Consider the following 17,399-nt stretch of genomic DNA (forward strand, 5'->3'; position numbering starts at 1 on the left):
TTAAATGCGTTTGTTAACAGCCCATGTCATTGTCTGACCACCTATGTTGTCTGTAGTGGTGATGTTGCCACATCCCTCAGTCATAGCAATGAGGTTGGTTCTTTTATCATAATCAATACTCAAAACTAATCAATGGTAAAAGCTATGGAAATGAGTGGTCTGTGAAGATTTTCAGTCATCCAGGTCATAGTTATCCAAGCAAGGTGCAAATGAAGGGCAACTGGACTTGGTGGACATTGGTCAGTTCTGAAGAAGTCCCTTGGGTGAGGTGGCGAAACGTTTTCAAGTATCTTTAACCAAGTCCAGGTGCCCTTGATTTTAACCTTCCTTTGGTAAGTGGTAGAAGTGTTCCTTTCCTGTTTCATTATAGGTTTGGTGTCAGTAACCTCCAGTGTTTTTGTTTGTTTGTTTGTTTGTTTTTGAAGAGATCCCAGGGATTCCCAGCTAATGAAAATAGCTTAAATTATTCACTTTAGAATATGTATTATAAATATTGTTGTGATAATAGGTTTAAACCCATCAGCATTACATTATTAATAGGGGAGTACAACTCTTTTGCCCAAAGCAACAGTGTTATGTCCCTGCAACGGTGCTGAGCTCTCCCCTTTTTTCACATTTCTCTACAACTGTAGCACCTTGGGTTGTAAATAAATATGCTTCCTTCCAATATCCTGTCAGCAGTTTTCTGTCTTCTCCACAAAGTCTGCTGGAGAGACCCGAAGAGATGGGAAGTGCAGTCCACCAAAGACTAAACTTTACCAGACAGAAATAAAGGAAATACAGTATGTGATGCTTCAGTCAGGCTGGTTGCACATGAACTCAAAACCGTCTAAAGATGAAGCAATGTAACACTGACTTCGGTACAGGGCTGGACGATAAACAAAAATGCCACTGCTGGCATTTTGTCTTCCCCTTCAAAGCCACTTCAAATTCAGAAGGTTTAGTGATTGCAGTTAATTCACTGTGTCACAATGTTCCACCCTCTCATGGAGATCAGAACATCCTCACTTTTATTTAATTTGCAATGCTGTTGTCTAATCTTAATTTGAAGCTATCACTACCTAGTCGCACTGGGTGCAGTGTGTAACTGGCCTGTGTAATTATGTTTTATGCCAAATTGAATGAAACAGCACATTTTTGTTTAACATGCTAAAAAAGGTTTCAGCTGTTGTAATTTGTACATTTCTGTCCGTACAGACAACCCACCCTCAGGAGCCTAATTAGCATCTCTGTAATTGTTTTTTCTTTGTAGTATTGTTATGACTGATTGTTGATTCTGTATCGTCCAGCCCTCCCTCTGTTAATGGAGGTAGACTTGTATCATATCACCACATCAGGCTCTGTAGCTGTATAGATTGGTGTCTGAGGAAATGTCCACAGACAGTCTAACTAAGAACAGTTGCCAGTTCTCTGTAGGTAAGCCTGCTTTCGTGACTGAGGTTTTGTGGAATGCAGTTGGTCTCTCTCCCATCCATCCCTGTTCACGGCCCCCTTTAGTTTCCTCCAAACCTCCGTGAGGAGGATTGATTCTAACACTCGAAATAAATGCACCGTGTCTGCTTACATACAGAATTCAGGGATTTAAATCTAACATTTTGTCATTTTCATTCTTTTGACATTTAAGTTTGCTCCAGAATTGGAGAACCGGGGGGGGAGGAAAGGCAAGGTTATTCACTGTCTGGCCAGACAGACTTCAGTTAAAGGGCAAAAGGAGTTGCATAACATAATGGCGGCCCACATTCCGTTTCCTAAATTGCTGTTCTACCAGGCTGGAGAGCAACTTTGGGGTCTTGGTGCCATCTAGTGATTGATTGATGTCTTTTATTTAAACAGTTGTTTACATAACGGCATATGACATAAAATAACTGTAATAATTCCTGTTTTATTTTTATTCCTTAAAATAATTAAATTACATAATAATAATTTTTGTTATTTTCCAGCCCTGAGTCAGTTGAAGCAAGCCCTGCCGTGAATGAGAAAAACTACAACAACCACAGCTGTGGGAGCGCACAGAGTCATGGGTATCGGGGACTACCATATGCTGTGAGTTCATACAGCTCTCTTCTAATCATCAATTCTAATCATAGCATCTCGTTTTATATGAAGTTAGTATTACTCTCTATTAATCAAAGATACGTTAGCTGCATTTACAAACATTTTAAAGGCTAAAATAACTATCCAATCTTTTCATGATATCGAGTAAAACTAAGGATCGGTGTTACATGAATGTCTCTCCTGCTATTAGTCTTCTGTAACCACAACCTACTTCTGTTATTAACAGCTGTACTGTTTCACATACCTGTTTTTTTGCCCTCATTTTCATTCGTCTCCATTTTCCGTTTCCCTTTTTGCCTGAACACCCGTTGTTTGAAGATGCAACAGTCTTCCGTTGTGTGTTGTCAGGATCACAACTATGGCGCGCCCCCTCCCCCAACCCCACCCGCCTCCCCGCTCTCCCAAACCATCATTCCCCGCATGGATCTCAACGGCGTGGTACGCGGCTCCCACTATCACGAAACTACCGAGGACAACTCCGCTGACAGCGACAGCTCCTCGGAGGAAGACGGGGCCGTGGCCAGCTGGTGTCACTGCAGCCTGACACCGGATGGCCTGCTCATCAAATGTGACAACTGCAGGTGAGAGATGGGAAACCTGCCCAGTCTGGATCCTGGAGCATATGATTCCATACTGTTTTGGAAATGTACTAGAAAGCACTGCGAAGTGCAACAAAACAAAGTTCTGCTATTGAGAAGAGCAGTATAGTTTCCTAGATATCATATATTTTTAAGTTAAAGTTTCCTGCATTGTGTTTTATATGTCCTGGTGTTTAACAGTGCAAACAATACTTGGGTAAAGAAATCAGGGCTCTGTTCAGTCAAGATGAATTTCAAATGATATGGTCTTACTGTTCTGTTCTGTTCTGGTCTTACTCAAACACAAAGTCTTCTCAAAAATGTAACTGCCATTATCAAAAAAGACTGTTCAGCAATTTTTTTGCCACGATTTTTTGATTCAACATTGTTATGTGCTTTGTAACGATAATTCGACTCGATGCTTTGCATTTAAATGATGGCCTATTTTACATCATGTACTGATGTGTTTCATTGTGTTTTTTTGTTCCAGTGGACTCGACAGGAGGAAAGGAGCAGAAGGCCAACACAGAAAAACAGAAAATGTCTCAGGTATGTTGTCTGTCTGGTAAATTAATTTCACTGTAGTAGCTTCTAAAGTACAATATAAATGAGGAGGGTTCCCCCCCATGAAATTTGATCAGTTTTTTTGTTTGTTCTGGGGGGTTTTTTTGTAGCTGGAGAGAGCAGTGCCACTGAGAGTGGTGACGAAGAGGTGTCGCCCTCTACTATTTCCTACACCGCCACTCAGCATACACCTACCAGCATCAAACTTACTGTCAACCGGGTCAAAAGGAGTAAATCCAAAAAGAGGAAGAAGAGCACGGAGAAGGCCCGTGGAACGCCGAAGAGCAAGAAAGTCAAAGTATGCAAACTGTTAGAAGCAGAGGATGAGTCTAGCAAGAATCAATTGACAGATTAAGTCCAATATAGAGCTATTATTTTTTTGTTACAAGCTTGCTGCATTGAGAATACCTCATTTTGTTTTGTTTTGTTGCTTGCTTAACATGTCTGTGTTTATTTACCTTCTTTTAGGCTTTCAGAGAGGGTTCTAGGAAGTCCATGAGGATGAAGGTAAGATTGGCGTTTACCTGACATTTATAAAAAAAATTATGCTTCACTCAGTGCTATCAACCCCGTGCTTCTCTTTTTCTGTAAAGAAAACCCTTTTTAAACTTTTCTTCTTTCTAGAACTCAACAACAGAGGCCAGCGTGTTGGATGAGAACACGACAGAGGGATGGGAGAGCAGGATCCGCCAGTGGACGGACCAGTATGAGGAAGCTCTGGCCAACCAGTACAGCGCTGATGTCCAAACACTTCTCCAGCTTCACCGCGCTGCCAACGCCACTGTCTCAAAGGCTGAGAGTGGTACCACAATGCCTCCTTCCACCACACAGATCCACGCCTCAGTCGACTCCATGGATACCATCAACCGCACCAAGCTGGCCTGTAACAACACAGTGCTTGGCTCACAGATGCAGGTCAGCCCAAGTATTATTACAAATTAACAACTTTGGGACCACAATATATTGATTCATCTTACATGTCACAATCCATGCATGTGCAATGTGCAGTAACATTGAAATAGATGCAATTCAATTAGCGCGTAATAATCAAGCCCATAGTAACACATTATATAAACCCTTTTACTGAGTGATAGGAAAAAATCAAAGACTGGAAGTTAGCTTTCTGTTGAATAATGTTGTAATCATGCCTTAATATGTCTTTAATATTTATCTGCATTTGCAAATAAATTATTTGTGATTTGCTGGTTTGTAGCTCCAGTTGGGGCGAGTAACACGGGTGCAGAAACATAGGAAGATCCTCCGAGCTGCCAAGAACTTGGAACCAGACACACTCATCATTGAATATCGGGGAAAGGTCATGCTTAAACAACAGTTTGAAGTCAACGGGCACTTCTTCAAAAAGTAAGAGATCATGGTATATGTGTATGTTCAGTATTTGGGTCTAAAGAGAGCTAGTTACATTCAGAAAGATTCCAATGTTTTGTCACCTGTTGTTTTGCTGCTTTTTAAATTATGTCATATTTTTTCCAGACCCTACCCGTTTGTGCTGTTCTACTCAAAGTTTAATGACATAGAGATGTGTGTAGATGCAAGGACCTTTGGAAATGACGCCCGCTTCATCAGGAGGTCCTGTACACCCAATGCTGAGGTCAGCCAAAAAGCTTTTTCACAATCTCAATGCTTGCCACATGTGTTTCTTTTCTGTGTAGCTTTGAGTTTTGTCAGCTATCTTTGTTAGAATCAGTTTTATTTTAAACAAGTCTTTATCTGTTCCCGTCCCCAGGTCCGGCATATGATTGCTGACGGCATGATCCACCTGTGCATCTACGCCGTCAGTCAAATCACAAAGGACGCTGAGGTCACCATTGGATTTGACTATGATTTCAGTAGCTGGTAAATACTGCTCCTCAGCTTATTTCTCTCTTCCAACATCCATCCATAGAAAGCAACACAGGTCCACGCAACATATACATGTGACAACCAAACAACATTAATATCAAATATAAGTGGTGTCTAGAAACATACAGTAGATATGAATGCAACACATGTTGGTATCAGGTGTAAAGCGGTTATTTGTTTTCCTTCGGTTTACCTGCAAACTCTTTTTAACTTGTTGCTGCTACACAGTGTCTTTTGTTCCGTAGTCTGGCACTTTCTCCAGTGTAATCTTCACCTCTCTTTTAACAAACCACCAGCAATTACAAAGTGGACTGTGCCTGCCATAAGGGCAACCAGAACTGCCCGGTGCAGAAGCACAACCTCAGCCCCAGGGAGAGCTTGCTGAACCCCCCGTCCCTGCCGCCTCCCACTCCTCTGGTTGGTGCCGAGACCCGACGCAGAAAAGCCTGGAGGAGAGAGCTGGAGGGCAGCATTGCTGGTGACGGCAACCAGATCCTGGACCAGCACCAGGAGGGCAAAGAACTGCAGGGGGCCAGTGATGCAGAGGTGTGTCTTTCTGTCCGTCTCTCTGTCTGTCTGTCTTTCTGTGTCTTTCTGTCCAGCTAAGATGAAGGGATCTTCTAAATCAATCTGGTTAACAAAGATATCAGTCCTTGGATTTAACTACATCAAGTATTAATCTGACCACATATGGGAAATAAAAGTATTCTAGACACTGGGCCTGCAGTTTTTAAAAATACCTGTATGAGCCAGACATTGCTTGTACTTCCTGCTGGGTGAGATGTTTTCCTCATGTTCTGCCCGTCTGTGCAATTAGGAGAGACTGCTGGATGAGGTGAAGGTTGAAGAGGGAGAGGAAGGAGAGGTGGATGAAAATGGGGTCGCCATCTCCACTAAAAGAGTATGACAATTAACTATTTTCCTTTTCAGCTAGATATTTTTGTTCTGTGTGATGATGGATTCCAACTCCAGCAAAACATCAGTAATTCAAAAGACACATTTTTTCAGGCATTTCTCTTGACATTGCCCCTGTGTTGTATTTCTGACGATTCGTGTAGACATGTAACAGTCTGGAAAGGAGGCGAAAGAGAGTGGGGGGAACAGAGGTAAAGGAGGAGGGTGTGGAAACTGAGGACGGGGCAGGAAACCTCGCAGAGAACACCCCCATACCCCATAACACTGGAGTGGGGGTCAGCACACGACGCACCACCTATGTCATGGTCAGTGAACAGTGAGGGAAATCAAGTTGTTTCATCTTTTTCCTTTTTTGTTTTGTGTCTTTTAATTTATTCTGGTCACATATTTTCAAACAGGAAGTGCCATCTATTGAAGAGAAGACCTCATTACCCAACCTGCCTGCCCCAGTTGCTCCCCCTAAACCTGCACGACCTACCAAACCTCGGCCCAAAAGTCGGATTTCTCGCTACCGGTCAAGTTCTTCCCAGCGTGCCCGGCGGCAGCGCCAGGCCCTCGCCCAGCAGGCAGCAGCGGCTGCTGCGGCTGCAGCAATGGCAGCGGCGCCATCATCGGCTGATCAGGGTGCTGCACTGGACGAGGAGGGATCTCAGGGCCCGTATGGTGCTGAACATGGCAGTGGAGAGAGCAGTCTGGGGGGTCATCTCCTAGATGGAGATGGCCAGGGTCTAAACTGCATAAATCGAGGCAACCTTCGCTATCCCAAGACCAAGAAGGTTAGAGGATATTAGACTTCATAGATATCATTTGTAGGATTTTGGCTATCCGATGGTAGAGTTAATCATGTTTATTATTTTGTATATTCAAATGAAGAGTAAACATTAATCTTTGTCTTTCTTCACAGTACCTGGTGACAGAGTGGTTGAATGACAAGGTCCCTGGAGGGGAGAAGGTCCACCAAGAGGTGCCTGTTGAGCGCCTGCTGCGGATAACCACTGACCCCACGGTGCTGGCCACCACCCTCAACATGCTGCCAGGCCTCTCCCACTCATCACTCATATGCACCACACCCAGACACTACGTTCGATTCGGCTCCCCATTCAACCCTGAGAGACGGCGGCCCCGCCCACTCCAAATGGACGGCACTTACGGCTGCTACAAGAAGGTGAGAGATGCTGCAACGTATTATAGAAAGATGGAGTATATGAATATGAAAATGTATACAAATGTGGTCATCCTCGGCAAATTCACATTGAGTGCTGTTGAATCACTTTCCAAGTATGCTGTTCTTTTTGGTGAAAGAGTTGTTGTTAAAGTCATTGTACCTTTAAATGAGTCATAAAATTAATGTGTATACCATTTTTTTTAATGTGAGGTCTAAATAAGCTAGTCTTGATCTCTAAACAAATGTATTTGTTTTTTAACCCAACATTACCGTTGTCTTGATGCAGAGATGGATAAAGCAGCTGGAGGATGAGAGCTGTTCGGCCAGTGTGGAGGATGGCACAGAGTCCACCTCCTCCCAGCAAAGTACTAGTAGCAGATCCACCCCCAACCCCCTGTCCAGCGGTACGTAAAATCCCCACCTCCGTCTGGATGACTCATTTAGTGCTGTGTTTTCTAAAATCGCCAAAGAAGAATCAATAGAACTCAGCAACTGGATGGTATTGTTACTGAAAGTACAACTAAATGTAGAGTGTGTTTCTCATTTGTCCAGATAAAAGTATTTTATATTGTACTGTTATGTCCCCCCACAGAAGTCATTGCACCTTTTAAGAAACGCCGCTCCAAGTATATGGCAGAGACAACCCCACCACCTTTGGACCACCTGCTTCGCCCACTGTCGCCCATCACACCGCCACTCCCAGAGGACTCCCTCCACCCGTTGCTCCACACCACCTGTGGCTCCCTGCTGCATAACGGCCTGATCTACTCACCCATGACCTCACTGCCCACCAGCCGCTGCAATACACCTCTGCAATTTGAAGTAAGGTCACAACCACATAAACACCTAGATTCACAAATACTGTTTCAGATCGTTGTCTATCAGAGCTCACATAGTACATGGGTAATGTGTAATTGATATTTTTTTTTTTCAAGCTGATAGATGGTGGGCGAGATCATAGTCAAATTATTTCAAATCCTTGTGTACTCGTGTGAACGTTTAGCATTCATAAACCTATGGACGCTGGATTTTCATTTCCCTGAGGAAATTCAGGGGAATCCAATTGCACGTTTAGTGACTGGCTTTTTTAAGCAAGCCAGAGTCTCTTTTGAATGCACTTCAGAACTCTTCAAAGTAAAAGCTCTCAAACTCCACATAAAGCATTGCTGTAAAAAAAGTTCTCGCTCTTTTATTTTGGAGGCACAGTTACTTAAGAGGAAGTGATTGTGTGAGTAACTGTAGCTGTCATGACTGAGATCTATTTCAGCACCAGCCGCTGTCATTTTATCATTTATTTATTTTTCTGCTATCAAAACAATCGGCTATTATTGCTGGCGGGCCGCCTATTGCCGACCACTGCCCTAGAGTATAGTTAGTGTTTGTAATTATTGAAATGAACATTGCAAATGAACCTTTTTGGTGTTTGACCTAATTAAATCTTTGTTTTGGTTTAAACACATTAGAAGAACTGCTAGACACAATTTACATGGGCAGATTCCAAGATTTCGAAATATAATTTATATTTGGGATACACCATGTGTGTTTGACACTATGAATCCTCTTATAACTGACAATTATTTCTCTCTAGAACATATCATCCCCTGAGGCTTCTCCCGTTCACCGGCCAGAGTCCATCTCTCCTGAGGTACACTCCTTTCGCTCTACCTCTAACACTTAAATGCCGCCAACTGCTAACTTGTTACACAAATTTGTCTAATTAATTTCTAATTAATTAATTTTCATTTCTCTCTATTTTCATCCTCTTTCAGCCATGTCTTCAGACAGACTTTGACGTTCCTCGGCCTCAGTTCCCAGACCTGTCACTCCCCTCCAGCTTGGAGAGCCCTGTGGCTGTGACCTCAGACGATTTTTCCCTTCCTGGAGGCCCTTCAGGCCCCGACTCCCAGGGTCCATCATCTGTAGGGAACAGTTCCCTAAACCCAGTGTCCTGTCCCTCATCAGACCTAACCCCCCAAAACAGGGAGCAGGCCTTCAGGACAGAGTTTAACCTCATATACACCTGCTCGCCCCTCAACGCAAACCTGGGAAACCCTGTGGCCACCGACCTCCGCCTCTCCCAGTCAGAAGGTGGTTTCTCCCCAGCAGAGTCCTTCCACAGTTCCATTAGCGGCCAGGGGCTTCTGGGAGATGTGGGCCCCGGCCCCATGTCACCCTATGGCGAACCTCATTATGGGGGAGGCTACCCGGATAGTGGAACACCTCCTCACACCAGCAACCCACCACAAAAGAAGAAGGCAAGTTCTCCACATCTTAATGATATGAATGTGACAAATCTGAGTTTTTCAGGTAAATCTTAAGGAGTTTCCTCTGTTCTTTTCAAGCACGAATGACTTTGAGTGTGAAATGTGCAAACTGAAAAGCCAAACCTCATGATGTGCTTTTCCCCTTGCTCTGTGTTGTCTTAAATATGTATATCAATTAGTCCCTTGTGTCAGGTGGTCAAATCCAAAAGCAAAAGGCATTTAAAAAAACAAAAACATATTTAACCGTTTTATGTGTATATCTGAAATGATTTCGACTAGCTTTGACCCTACCCTCCCCCTCCTCTCCCTCAGTCCCCTTCCTCCCCCTCGCTGCTCCTTGAAACTTTTTGCCAAGTCTCTCTTCCACTTTTCTTCCAAGGCAGAGGGCCAACCAGCATACCATTAGTCTGCTGACAGGAAAGCCAGATTACCAGGCTATAGCTGTAAGAAGTGAATACAAGCCAGTACAAAATATGGTGAATATTCTCCCTACAACTACATCTTTAGAAGTGTGCATGTAAATATTGTTTCTTTGCATCTGCATACAACACCCACCCCATGCTCCGACAGCCCTGTCCCCTCCCCTCCTCCAAACCTACATTAAATTACGACTCTAATGTTTTGAGCAGGAGTTTTAAGTTATTATGCCATTTCAGTCAAATTCATTGAAGTGTGTGAAGGTTCATCCATTGCCTTCAACGCAAGAGGCCGATGGTTCATGAATTTTCATGATTGTGTCAAGATAAAGCCCATGTGTCTTTGCTCCATGTCATCCATGGCTCTTTCCAAACTGTGATCAATGATCCATCCACCGCTAGCAAGGCTAAATTTGCCAGTCTGGTTTAAAGCAATATCACAAGGCACCGTGGGAAGTTCTGGGGTTCAGGGTAAATTTAAGGACGTGACAAATAGATGCCTCTTAGAAGCAGCAAATGCAATGTTAAACTTAGCTAACATGTTTATACAGCTGGTCACATCACATACTCCTGTAAATATAAGGGTAAATGTAATGGATTGCACTTGAAAAATCAGTGGCCACTAGCAGCGTTGGCCCAGAACCTGGAGGACAAGCCAGGCTAGACGTTCACTGAGAAGATATCTAAAACATGAACCTATGGAAATATGTGAACATAAAATACCTCACATTCTGCTCTTCTATAGATGGCCACTATATATTTCTAAAGTACCAAGATCAGTCCTTGTTACAAAGAGTCAAGTATTAAGATCAACTTGCCAAGTAGGTGTAAATGAATTGGTTATCCATATTCATGTTCACCAGCCAAAACAAAACAGATATACATTTTTTCAAGAAATATCACCTGTCCTGTTACTTTGTGTAAAGAATCCCAGGCTGTGAAATTCAGATTTTAGTCATATGAGGTATTATTGAGAATTTGCTCACTCACGACTGGAGTTCGGTCAGAAATGGGTCAGTTGACCCATCTAGACAACAGATAAACAAAAGTTTAGTGCACTAAAGGAAAACTGTTATTTCCGTAGCTCCAGCTATTGATTCTATCAGTTATAACAACATTGTAATAATCATAGTGTTTGTTGAGATCTTTGGATGTGGCGACATCGCTGAAAAAATAGGTCCAACATTACTGGACACAGAAGCAGTCAGATGATCAGACATGTTGTAAACTAGCCAGTAGATTATTTATTTGGTGGTAAAACGGAACCTGAGCACACCTGAAAAAATAGCCCCTTATTGCACAGGAAAATGAGTGTAAACAGTTGTGGCAATTACAGTAGGTCGAAGTTGAAACAGAAAGTCAGCCTGTAGCCTGTGATGGATGTTTACGACGGGCAGTTTGAATACCCAATTTTCCCACTTGCCTTTTTGTTTAAGTTTGACTTACCTGGGTGTTTCAGATCTCAGCAATTATTCAAAGTACAGTGTAAAACCAATAGAACTGATGGTTCCAAAATTAAAACTCATGTTGTAATTAACCATTGTTTATCTGTAAACAGTTTTCATGGTGCTGAACAGTAAACCAATCAGAGACCTTGGTTTGACCTGAAAAAAGTGTATGCTGGGCAGCTCTATAAAGGTTTAACAACAGACAGGTACTGTGTGTATTTATAATATAATTTCAGACCCTGACTGCCAGCTCTCCTGACAACACAGCTGCCTTCTGCAGTGTCCCCTATTTGTAATATTATGCAAAGAGCCATCCATGTCAGTATTTGACTGTGTGGTCATCACCCCACTCGCCTGCCTCTTTCTTATACCCTTCCATCCCCGCAAGTGTTTTTTGTGTCATGACGACATTAAGCTGGGATGAGTGCTCTCATTCTCATTGTTAAAAGTGGAGTCGTGTATATGTGTGTGTGTGTGTGCGTGTGTGTGTGTGTGTGTGTGCGCGCGTGCAACTCTCTGTGGACATTGATATGGGTGTTTGTGTAGTGGTTGTTTCAGTGTGGTTGCATCATGGCGTGGTGCATTTAAAGTTGCCTGCTCCTTCGTCTAAGCTTCAGATGCTGTATGTTACTAACATTGGTGCATTCAGAACACACAGTGATCTTCAGTGTGTTGTATTTGAGTCTCTCTCATGACTAGAAGAATGTTTATGGAATGGAACAAAAGAATTTCCATGGTGATTAAGGTGTGTTTGTCTTTCTGTCGTGTTGAATACTGTTCCCAGGTGAGTCCTCTCTGGTGTGGTGCATGCGGTCTGCCCATCACTCAGTGCAGTTTTGGTGAATGATGTGATTCAGTCAGCGGCCCAGCATCAGTGTGAATGACATGAAGTTGGATGTTAAACCTGGGGATCACACTGTGTGTCACTCCTTCAACAACAGTTATTAAATAGCACTTTCCCTCTCTCTGCTGCCTCAGGTGTCTTTGCTGGAGTACCGTAAGAGGAAGCAGAGCAGTGGTCGCGACTCGGAGCCAGTCGGCAGTAGCTCATCTCTGGGTAGCACCCCCACCAGGCCTGGCTCCCACTACAGCCAGGAATCCCATCATTCCCATACCCATTCCCATTCCCATCAGCAGATGCAGTCCCTGGCCTCCCCGCACAGCTCGTTCTCTTCCTCAGCACACTCCTCCTCCATCCCACAGATAGAGGAGGTCAGTCCTCCAGACCACCAGGGCTCGTCCAGACGCCAGGACAGCAACAACCAATGGTGAGAGGACACCTTTCAGTACATGTCACATTACCTGGAAGGGTTCCGGGTTTGTCCCTGATGAGAGTCGACTGGCAGATAACCTTTTGGATTTGTATTTTTCCAGGATGGTCCCCACTACTGTTGAACGTCTAAGGGAAGGTCAGGGGGGTCTGGAGCGAGTGCTAAGAAGCATCAAGATGGAGCGGATTCAGAAGAGAAGTGATGGTTCTACAGAGAAGGAATCTGGTATGAAGACATTAGAAACTACTAAGATGTACCAAAAACATACATCAGTATATCTTGTGCTTTGATAACGTGTTTATTTCAGTGCTGGGGTTGATCCTCCTCTCTGTGTTTTCAGATGCAGATCGATATGAGGTGCAGGCAGCATCCATGGCTTCTCCCATGAAGAGTCCACACAGATACAGTCCCTCTGTGTACTCTCACCAGGTAACCTATACAAACCATTTATATCACTTCTTTCCCAAAACACTAGTATCTGGACAGTTTGTTTGTGACACTGGCATACAAGCTGCCTGATGACTGTTGCCTTGTTTATGGCCCTTTTCCTCCGCATGGTAACAGCTCCACTCGCCTAGACTCTACTCGCCTTTGTTGGTTTTACCAATGGGGAGAAGTTGTACCTGGTACTGTTTTACCTGGTACTTTTTTTATCTTTTTTTTTGGTATCACCTCCGTTGAGGTTCCAGTCGAGTTGAGGCGTCACCAGAAGGTGAATATTGGCACTTTAACAAAAATTGATGGCGGATAGAAAATGTGTTTTAAACCTTTTCGGAGTTAAGAAGCTCCACAAGTGCGAGCGGGGTAGCTAGCAAGCCAGCCAGCTTAAATCAAGGGACATCTGGTGTGTGTGGGTCACGGGCGTGTGTTGTGTTGACGACGCTGCAGTTTCGTGCGCCGTTGCTATGATGACCAGCTACATTGAGAGGGTACTATCTGCAATGGAACATGGATGACGGAGGGCCAAAAGTGAGTCTCGTCAAGTGAAGCTGGTACCAGCAATGATAAAAACGCTGTTAGTGTCCATTTCTGTGTTGCTATTTCTATTCACACCCCCCCCCCCACACACACACACACCTTGATTGATTAATTATTTAATTAATTAATTAATTATTTAATGTTGTTAATGAGACCTGATCATATTGAAGTAATTAGCATTTGCCAATTATGAATTGGAATCCTGCATTTTTAAAAAGTTTAAAAGTCTTAATAGGGCTGAACGATTAATTGTTTTCAAATAGAAATTGCAAATTGAGAAAGAGAACGTGATTAGCTAATCGCAAAGACGGCGATTAAGGTTAATTACACAGCGCACCTGTTTTAAACGGTCATGAAGTTACAAATTCGTTCCGTTGCCAAACACAAGCGCCATGCACCTTCTGTTACGGTCCTACTCACCAATCAGAGTGGACCCAGGGCGTTTACATTCTACCATGGTTAAGCTGGCTTTGTAGTTAAATTGTTTATTTATTTGTCCTATTTTTTAAGTGTGTTTATTGTTGATAAACGATCAGGAGTCTGCACAGGGTGTTTGACCGGGTTCTCTATGCCTTTCTGTGTCTGACTCCCTGGCCGGTTCATCTGCTCTGTGCTGCTTAATGCGGCTTCAGTCAGAAATAGACTGGCAGTGAATATTGAACTTTAAAAAAAATCGCAAATCAAATCTTAATCTTAATTTGATTTTTTTCCCCCCCAAAATCATTCAGGCCTAGTCTTATATATCCATCTTGCTGGCTGATTCAGAAACTTTAAATTAAACTATTTTTGAATACGCATATTGTTTTTAGCCCCACAGCCCAAACATTCTTTTTCTTTTTTAATTCATTGTTAGTACCAGCAGACGCCATCTTCCTTTGTCCAGTGGCATGAATATTTGCATTTAGTAAGCATGGGAGACTTCTCTGCGTTGTTTTCCACATGACATGAATGCAGCCTTGGAAATTTGTCGTTGTCACAAAAGAGTGTGTTTGTGTGTGTTCAGTCATCAGAAAGCCACCAGCAGACCGACAGTCCGTCGTTTCTCCAGCAGACCTCCAATTCTCCATTCCGGGGTTCTTACAGTCCCTCATCAGGCCAGAGCTTCTACCCTCGCCCCTCCTCCTCTCTGTCCCAGGACCACCCTCCCTCCTCCTATCCCAGTCAGACTCCCACCTCTTCCTCAGACTCGAGGCCGCCAGCAGGCTCTGTGCACCAGCAGAGTGGCGGTAGTAACGTGGACGGAGGTCACGGCTATGGCAGTAGCCACTTAAAAGCGAGCCTCATGAACAGCAGTGGCATGGTGGGGAGCCCCAACCCGGGACCCAGGGCCCACGGGCAGACTAAAATAGACTTGGGCGCTCAGGCCTCCAGAGGGAGTCAGCAGCAGGCCTCTCGCAGCCTGAAGTCAGGCAGCCCTGGCCAGACGGCGCTGCAGGCCGGCTCCAGGCTGCTGTCGGCCTCTGGACCGACACACTACCCACAGCGAGGGACAAGCCTCAGTCAGTTCCAGCACTCCCCCCTCCAGGGACCCGGAGTAAGGACACAGTCAGGAAGCTTTTAGGACCTTGTTCAAGTGTGTTTGTAAGTGTGAGTGTGTGCGCGTGAGTGTGTATGAAGGTTCATACCTCCTCAACCCCTAAAGCTGTGGTGAAATGGGGCTCAGGGAGTTTGGGGAGGGGAAATGTACAGACCTTAAGAGGAGCAAGGACTTCTTTACGGATTTCTCCTTTTCTTATTTTCTGTCTTTTCTTTCTTTGTTTTCAGAAAAAAACAAATTACCACATTCTGCACAGAGCTAATCATTGACTTTGGACATCATCACAGAATCAGTGGAAAAAGCGATTTGGATGATGCGTTCTGCAGAAAAACAAGAAATCAAATGTAACTTGAAATTTTCCCCAGTGTTTCCTCACGTGCCGGACTGTGCAAACAGGCTCTATATTGTCGGAGAGTAAAAACTTCCACAAAAAAAATGTCTGTAAAATGTTCTAAAATGCCGTACCTGTCGTCATGGTACCCAGGTTGGATAAATGTTGAGATGCATATGTAACTGAAAGCAAGAGTTGTTTTATTTTAAAAAACATTTTCAATGTCAATGTTACTCTTTTTGATTTGGCGGGTGGCCGAGTCTGTGCTGCAGTAAACAAGTGTTTGATTTGAAAAGGGGGAAATAATACAAGCAAAGGCAACATGTTAATCATCCGTTCTAAAGATGCATTAGAGAGGCAGGGGGAAGGGTTTCTCCTTGGATACGATCATTCCACATGATTACCAGCTTCCACGTTCTCTCACTAAACATGAAAACAGACACCCTTTTTTCTCTAGGTTTTCCGTCTGTTCCGATATTCTGTTGTTTTGGGTTCTCTTCTGTTCTCTCATCCCCACTGGACTGTTTGATTTCACATTAGGACTACTTCACTGTAGACTTCTGATATTGTACTTGAGACGTACAGGTCTTATGATTCATGGTGCTGCATTCTTGTTTTTTCCAATAAATTTGAAATCCAGTTATGTTCCCCACCTACTGCTGCATTCATCTTGTCATTGAATCAGTTGAAATCAGTTTTATTTTTCTCCAAATTCATGCTAATCATATATTGTAGAGATGAAATGCAGGAACAAAATAAGAGGCAGATAATCCAACTTTATTTTAATGTTGGATTTGACTGTTTTTATTCAGCCGGTTTCTTTAAATATAGATATGTATATGTATTTCTTCTGACCAATCCTTGCATTCCGTGCGACACCAAGGAAAACCGGGAAGGGGACACTCTGAATGAGTGTATGGATTGTTTATAAAAACTAGGTAAAAAAAGCTGCTATTTTTCTCCTGTGAGAGCTGCTTCCTTTTCCACAGAATGCTGTATTTTTATTTTTCCTTTTAACTCTGATCCTCACAAACTGACTTGTAAAGAAAGAGGCGGTTCTCCTGTCCGCTTCAGTGGGACCTCAAACCGACATTAAGCTGGCAGCTGGCAGCAGGAGTCACCCTCTCCTCCCTGAGACTTTTATTTTGGACCAGATGTGGAAAACAGCCTTGTTTGTGTGGAAGACTTCAAGGACCGAGAACAGTCATGAGACTGGACCCCCCCCCCCCCCCCCCCCCCCCAGTCCACCAACACACAGAAGGGTACTTAGTGAATGTTTGACAGATTGAAAAAATAAAGTTGTGACCCAAAATTAACCAGCACCTTAAAATGAAAGAAATACAACCTAAAAACACAATAGGACAATATGTATTGTGATGTGTACCTGTATAGAAAGAAATGTGATGCAGACCTATATGGACAAAATACAGTGCACTGAGTTAATCGCATGATGTTTGTTTTTAGGGTCTGAGTGACCAACTTGTTCAGATCGTTGGAAGCTAATCATCGGGTGTGTTCCTGGGTTCCTCCAAAAACCAGACGCTGCATTCTTTTTTGTTTTGTTTTGTAAAGGTCATTCTGTTAGTTTGGTTTTATTTTTACACAGATCATAGTAGTAGCTATTTTATTGTTCCTCTCCAAAAGGTTTAAGAAGCAAAAGATGTAATGCATTTTGATAATAAAATAATCATGATGGTAATGTATTTTGGAAACTACCATTGTGATGTGTCATTTGAGGAAGTCACTTGTATGTTTTGCACACGTCACAGCAGTCCAAGCGGGCTTGATGATGGTATTTCATAGAGTATCTTTCACTTGTGGCAGATATCTGAACTATTTGACAAGCTTTATTTATCTTCAGTGGTTCATGTTAGCACTGCAGTGGACACAGCGCTTGAGGATGCATAAAATATCTCCTGCCGTTTTGTGGCCTAGCTCTGCTTAATGATCTGCCGAGTGCAAAGCCTGATTTCACCCAGCAGAACAGATCTCCGCCAACAAGCTTGTTTTTGCTTAT

At 43.3% G+C, this 17,399-nt stretch overlaps 1 protein-coding gene across 8 annotated transcripts in view; it reads left to right on the forward strand.

The window, feature by feature from the left end:
• setd5 (SET domain containing 5) overlaps positions 1–17,122 on the forward strand; it is a 32,968-nt gene extending 15,846 nt beyond the window's left edge. The window contains exons 3-26 of one of the 8 annotated variants that reach the window (XM_038696221.1): positions 679–782; positions 1,941–2,043; positions 2,374–2,636; positions 3,124–3,182; positions 3,308–3,495; positions 3,666–3,704; positions 3,822–4,112; positions 4,411–4,559; positions 4,689–4,806; positions 4,942–5,051; positions 5,354–5,603; positions 5,875–5,958; positions 6,116–6,277; positions 6,371–6,748; positions 6,877–7,137; positions 7,424–7,541; positions 7,730–7,959; positions 8,726–8,782; positions 8,907–9,392; positions 9,785–9,877; positions 12,244–12,533; positions 12,640–12,761; positions 12,877–12,965; positions 14,518–17,122. In XM_038696221.1, coding sequence (XP_038552149.1) covers positions 2,374–2,636; positions 3,124–3,182; positions 3,308–3,495; positions 3,666–3,704; positions 3,822–4,112; positions 4,411–4,559; positions 4,689–4,806; positions 4,942–5,051; positions 5,354–5,603; positions 5,875–5,958; positions 6,116–6,277; positions 6,371–6,748; positions 6,877–7,137; positions 7,424–7,541; positions 7,730–7,959; positions 8,726–8,782; positions 8,907–9,392; positions 9,785–9,877; positions 12,244–12,533; positions 12,640–12,761; positions 12,877–12,965; positions 14,518–15,075 — 4,395 coding nt within the window. In that variant the 5' untranslated portion in view covers positions 679–782; positions 1,941–2,043 and the 3' untranslated portion in view covers positions 15,076–17,122. The remainder of the gene's footprint in view (positions 1–678; positions 783–1,940; positions 2,044–2,373; positions 2,637–3,123; positions 3,183–3,307; positions 3,496–3,665; positions 3,705–3,821; positions 4,113–4,410; positions 4,560–4,688; positions 4,807–4,941; positions 5,052–5,353; positions 5,604–5,874; positions 5,959–6,115; positions 6,278–6,370; positions 6,749–6,876; positions 7,138–7,423; positions 7,542–7,729; positions 7,960–8,725; positions 8,783–8,906; positions 9,393–9,784; positions 9,878–12,243; positions 12,534–12,639; positions 12,762–12,876; positions 12,966–14,517) is intronic. The other 7 variants (XM_038696223.1, XM_038696222.1, XM_038696224.1 and 4 more) reach the window with 7 other exon arrangements.
• The last annotated feature ends 277 nt before the right edge of the window (positions 17,123–17,399 follow it).

This window comes from Micropterus salmoides, unplaced genomic scaffold, assembly GCF_014851395.1.
Source record: "Micropterus salmoides isolate LMB-PRFRI ecotype aquatic unplaced genomic scaffold, ASM1485139v1 Ms_hic_scaffold_4, whole genome shotgun sequence".
Taxonomy (NCBI): domain Eukaryota; kingdom Metazoa; phylum Chordata; class Actinopteri; order Centrarchiformes; family Centrarchidae; genus Micropterus; species Micropterus salmoides.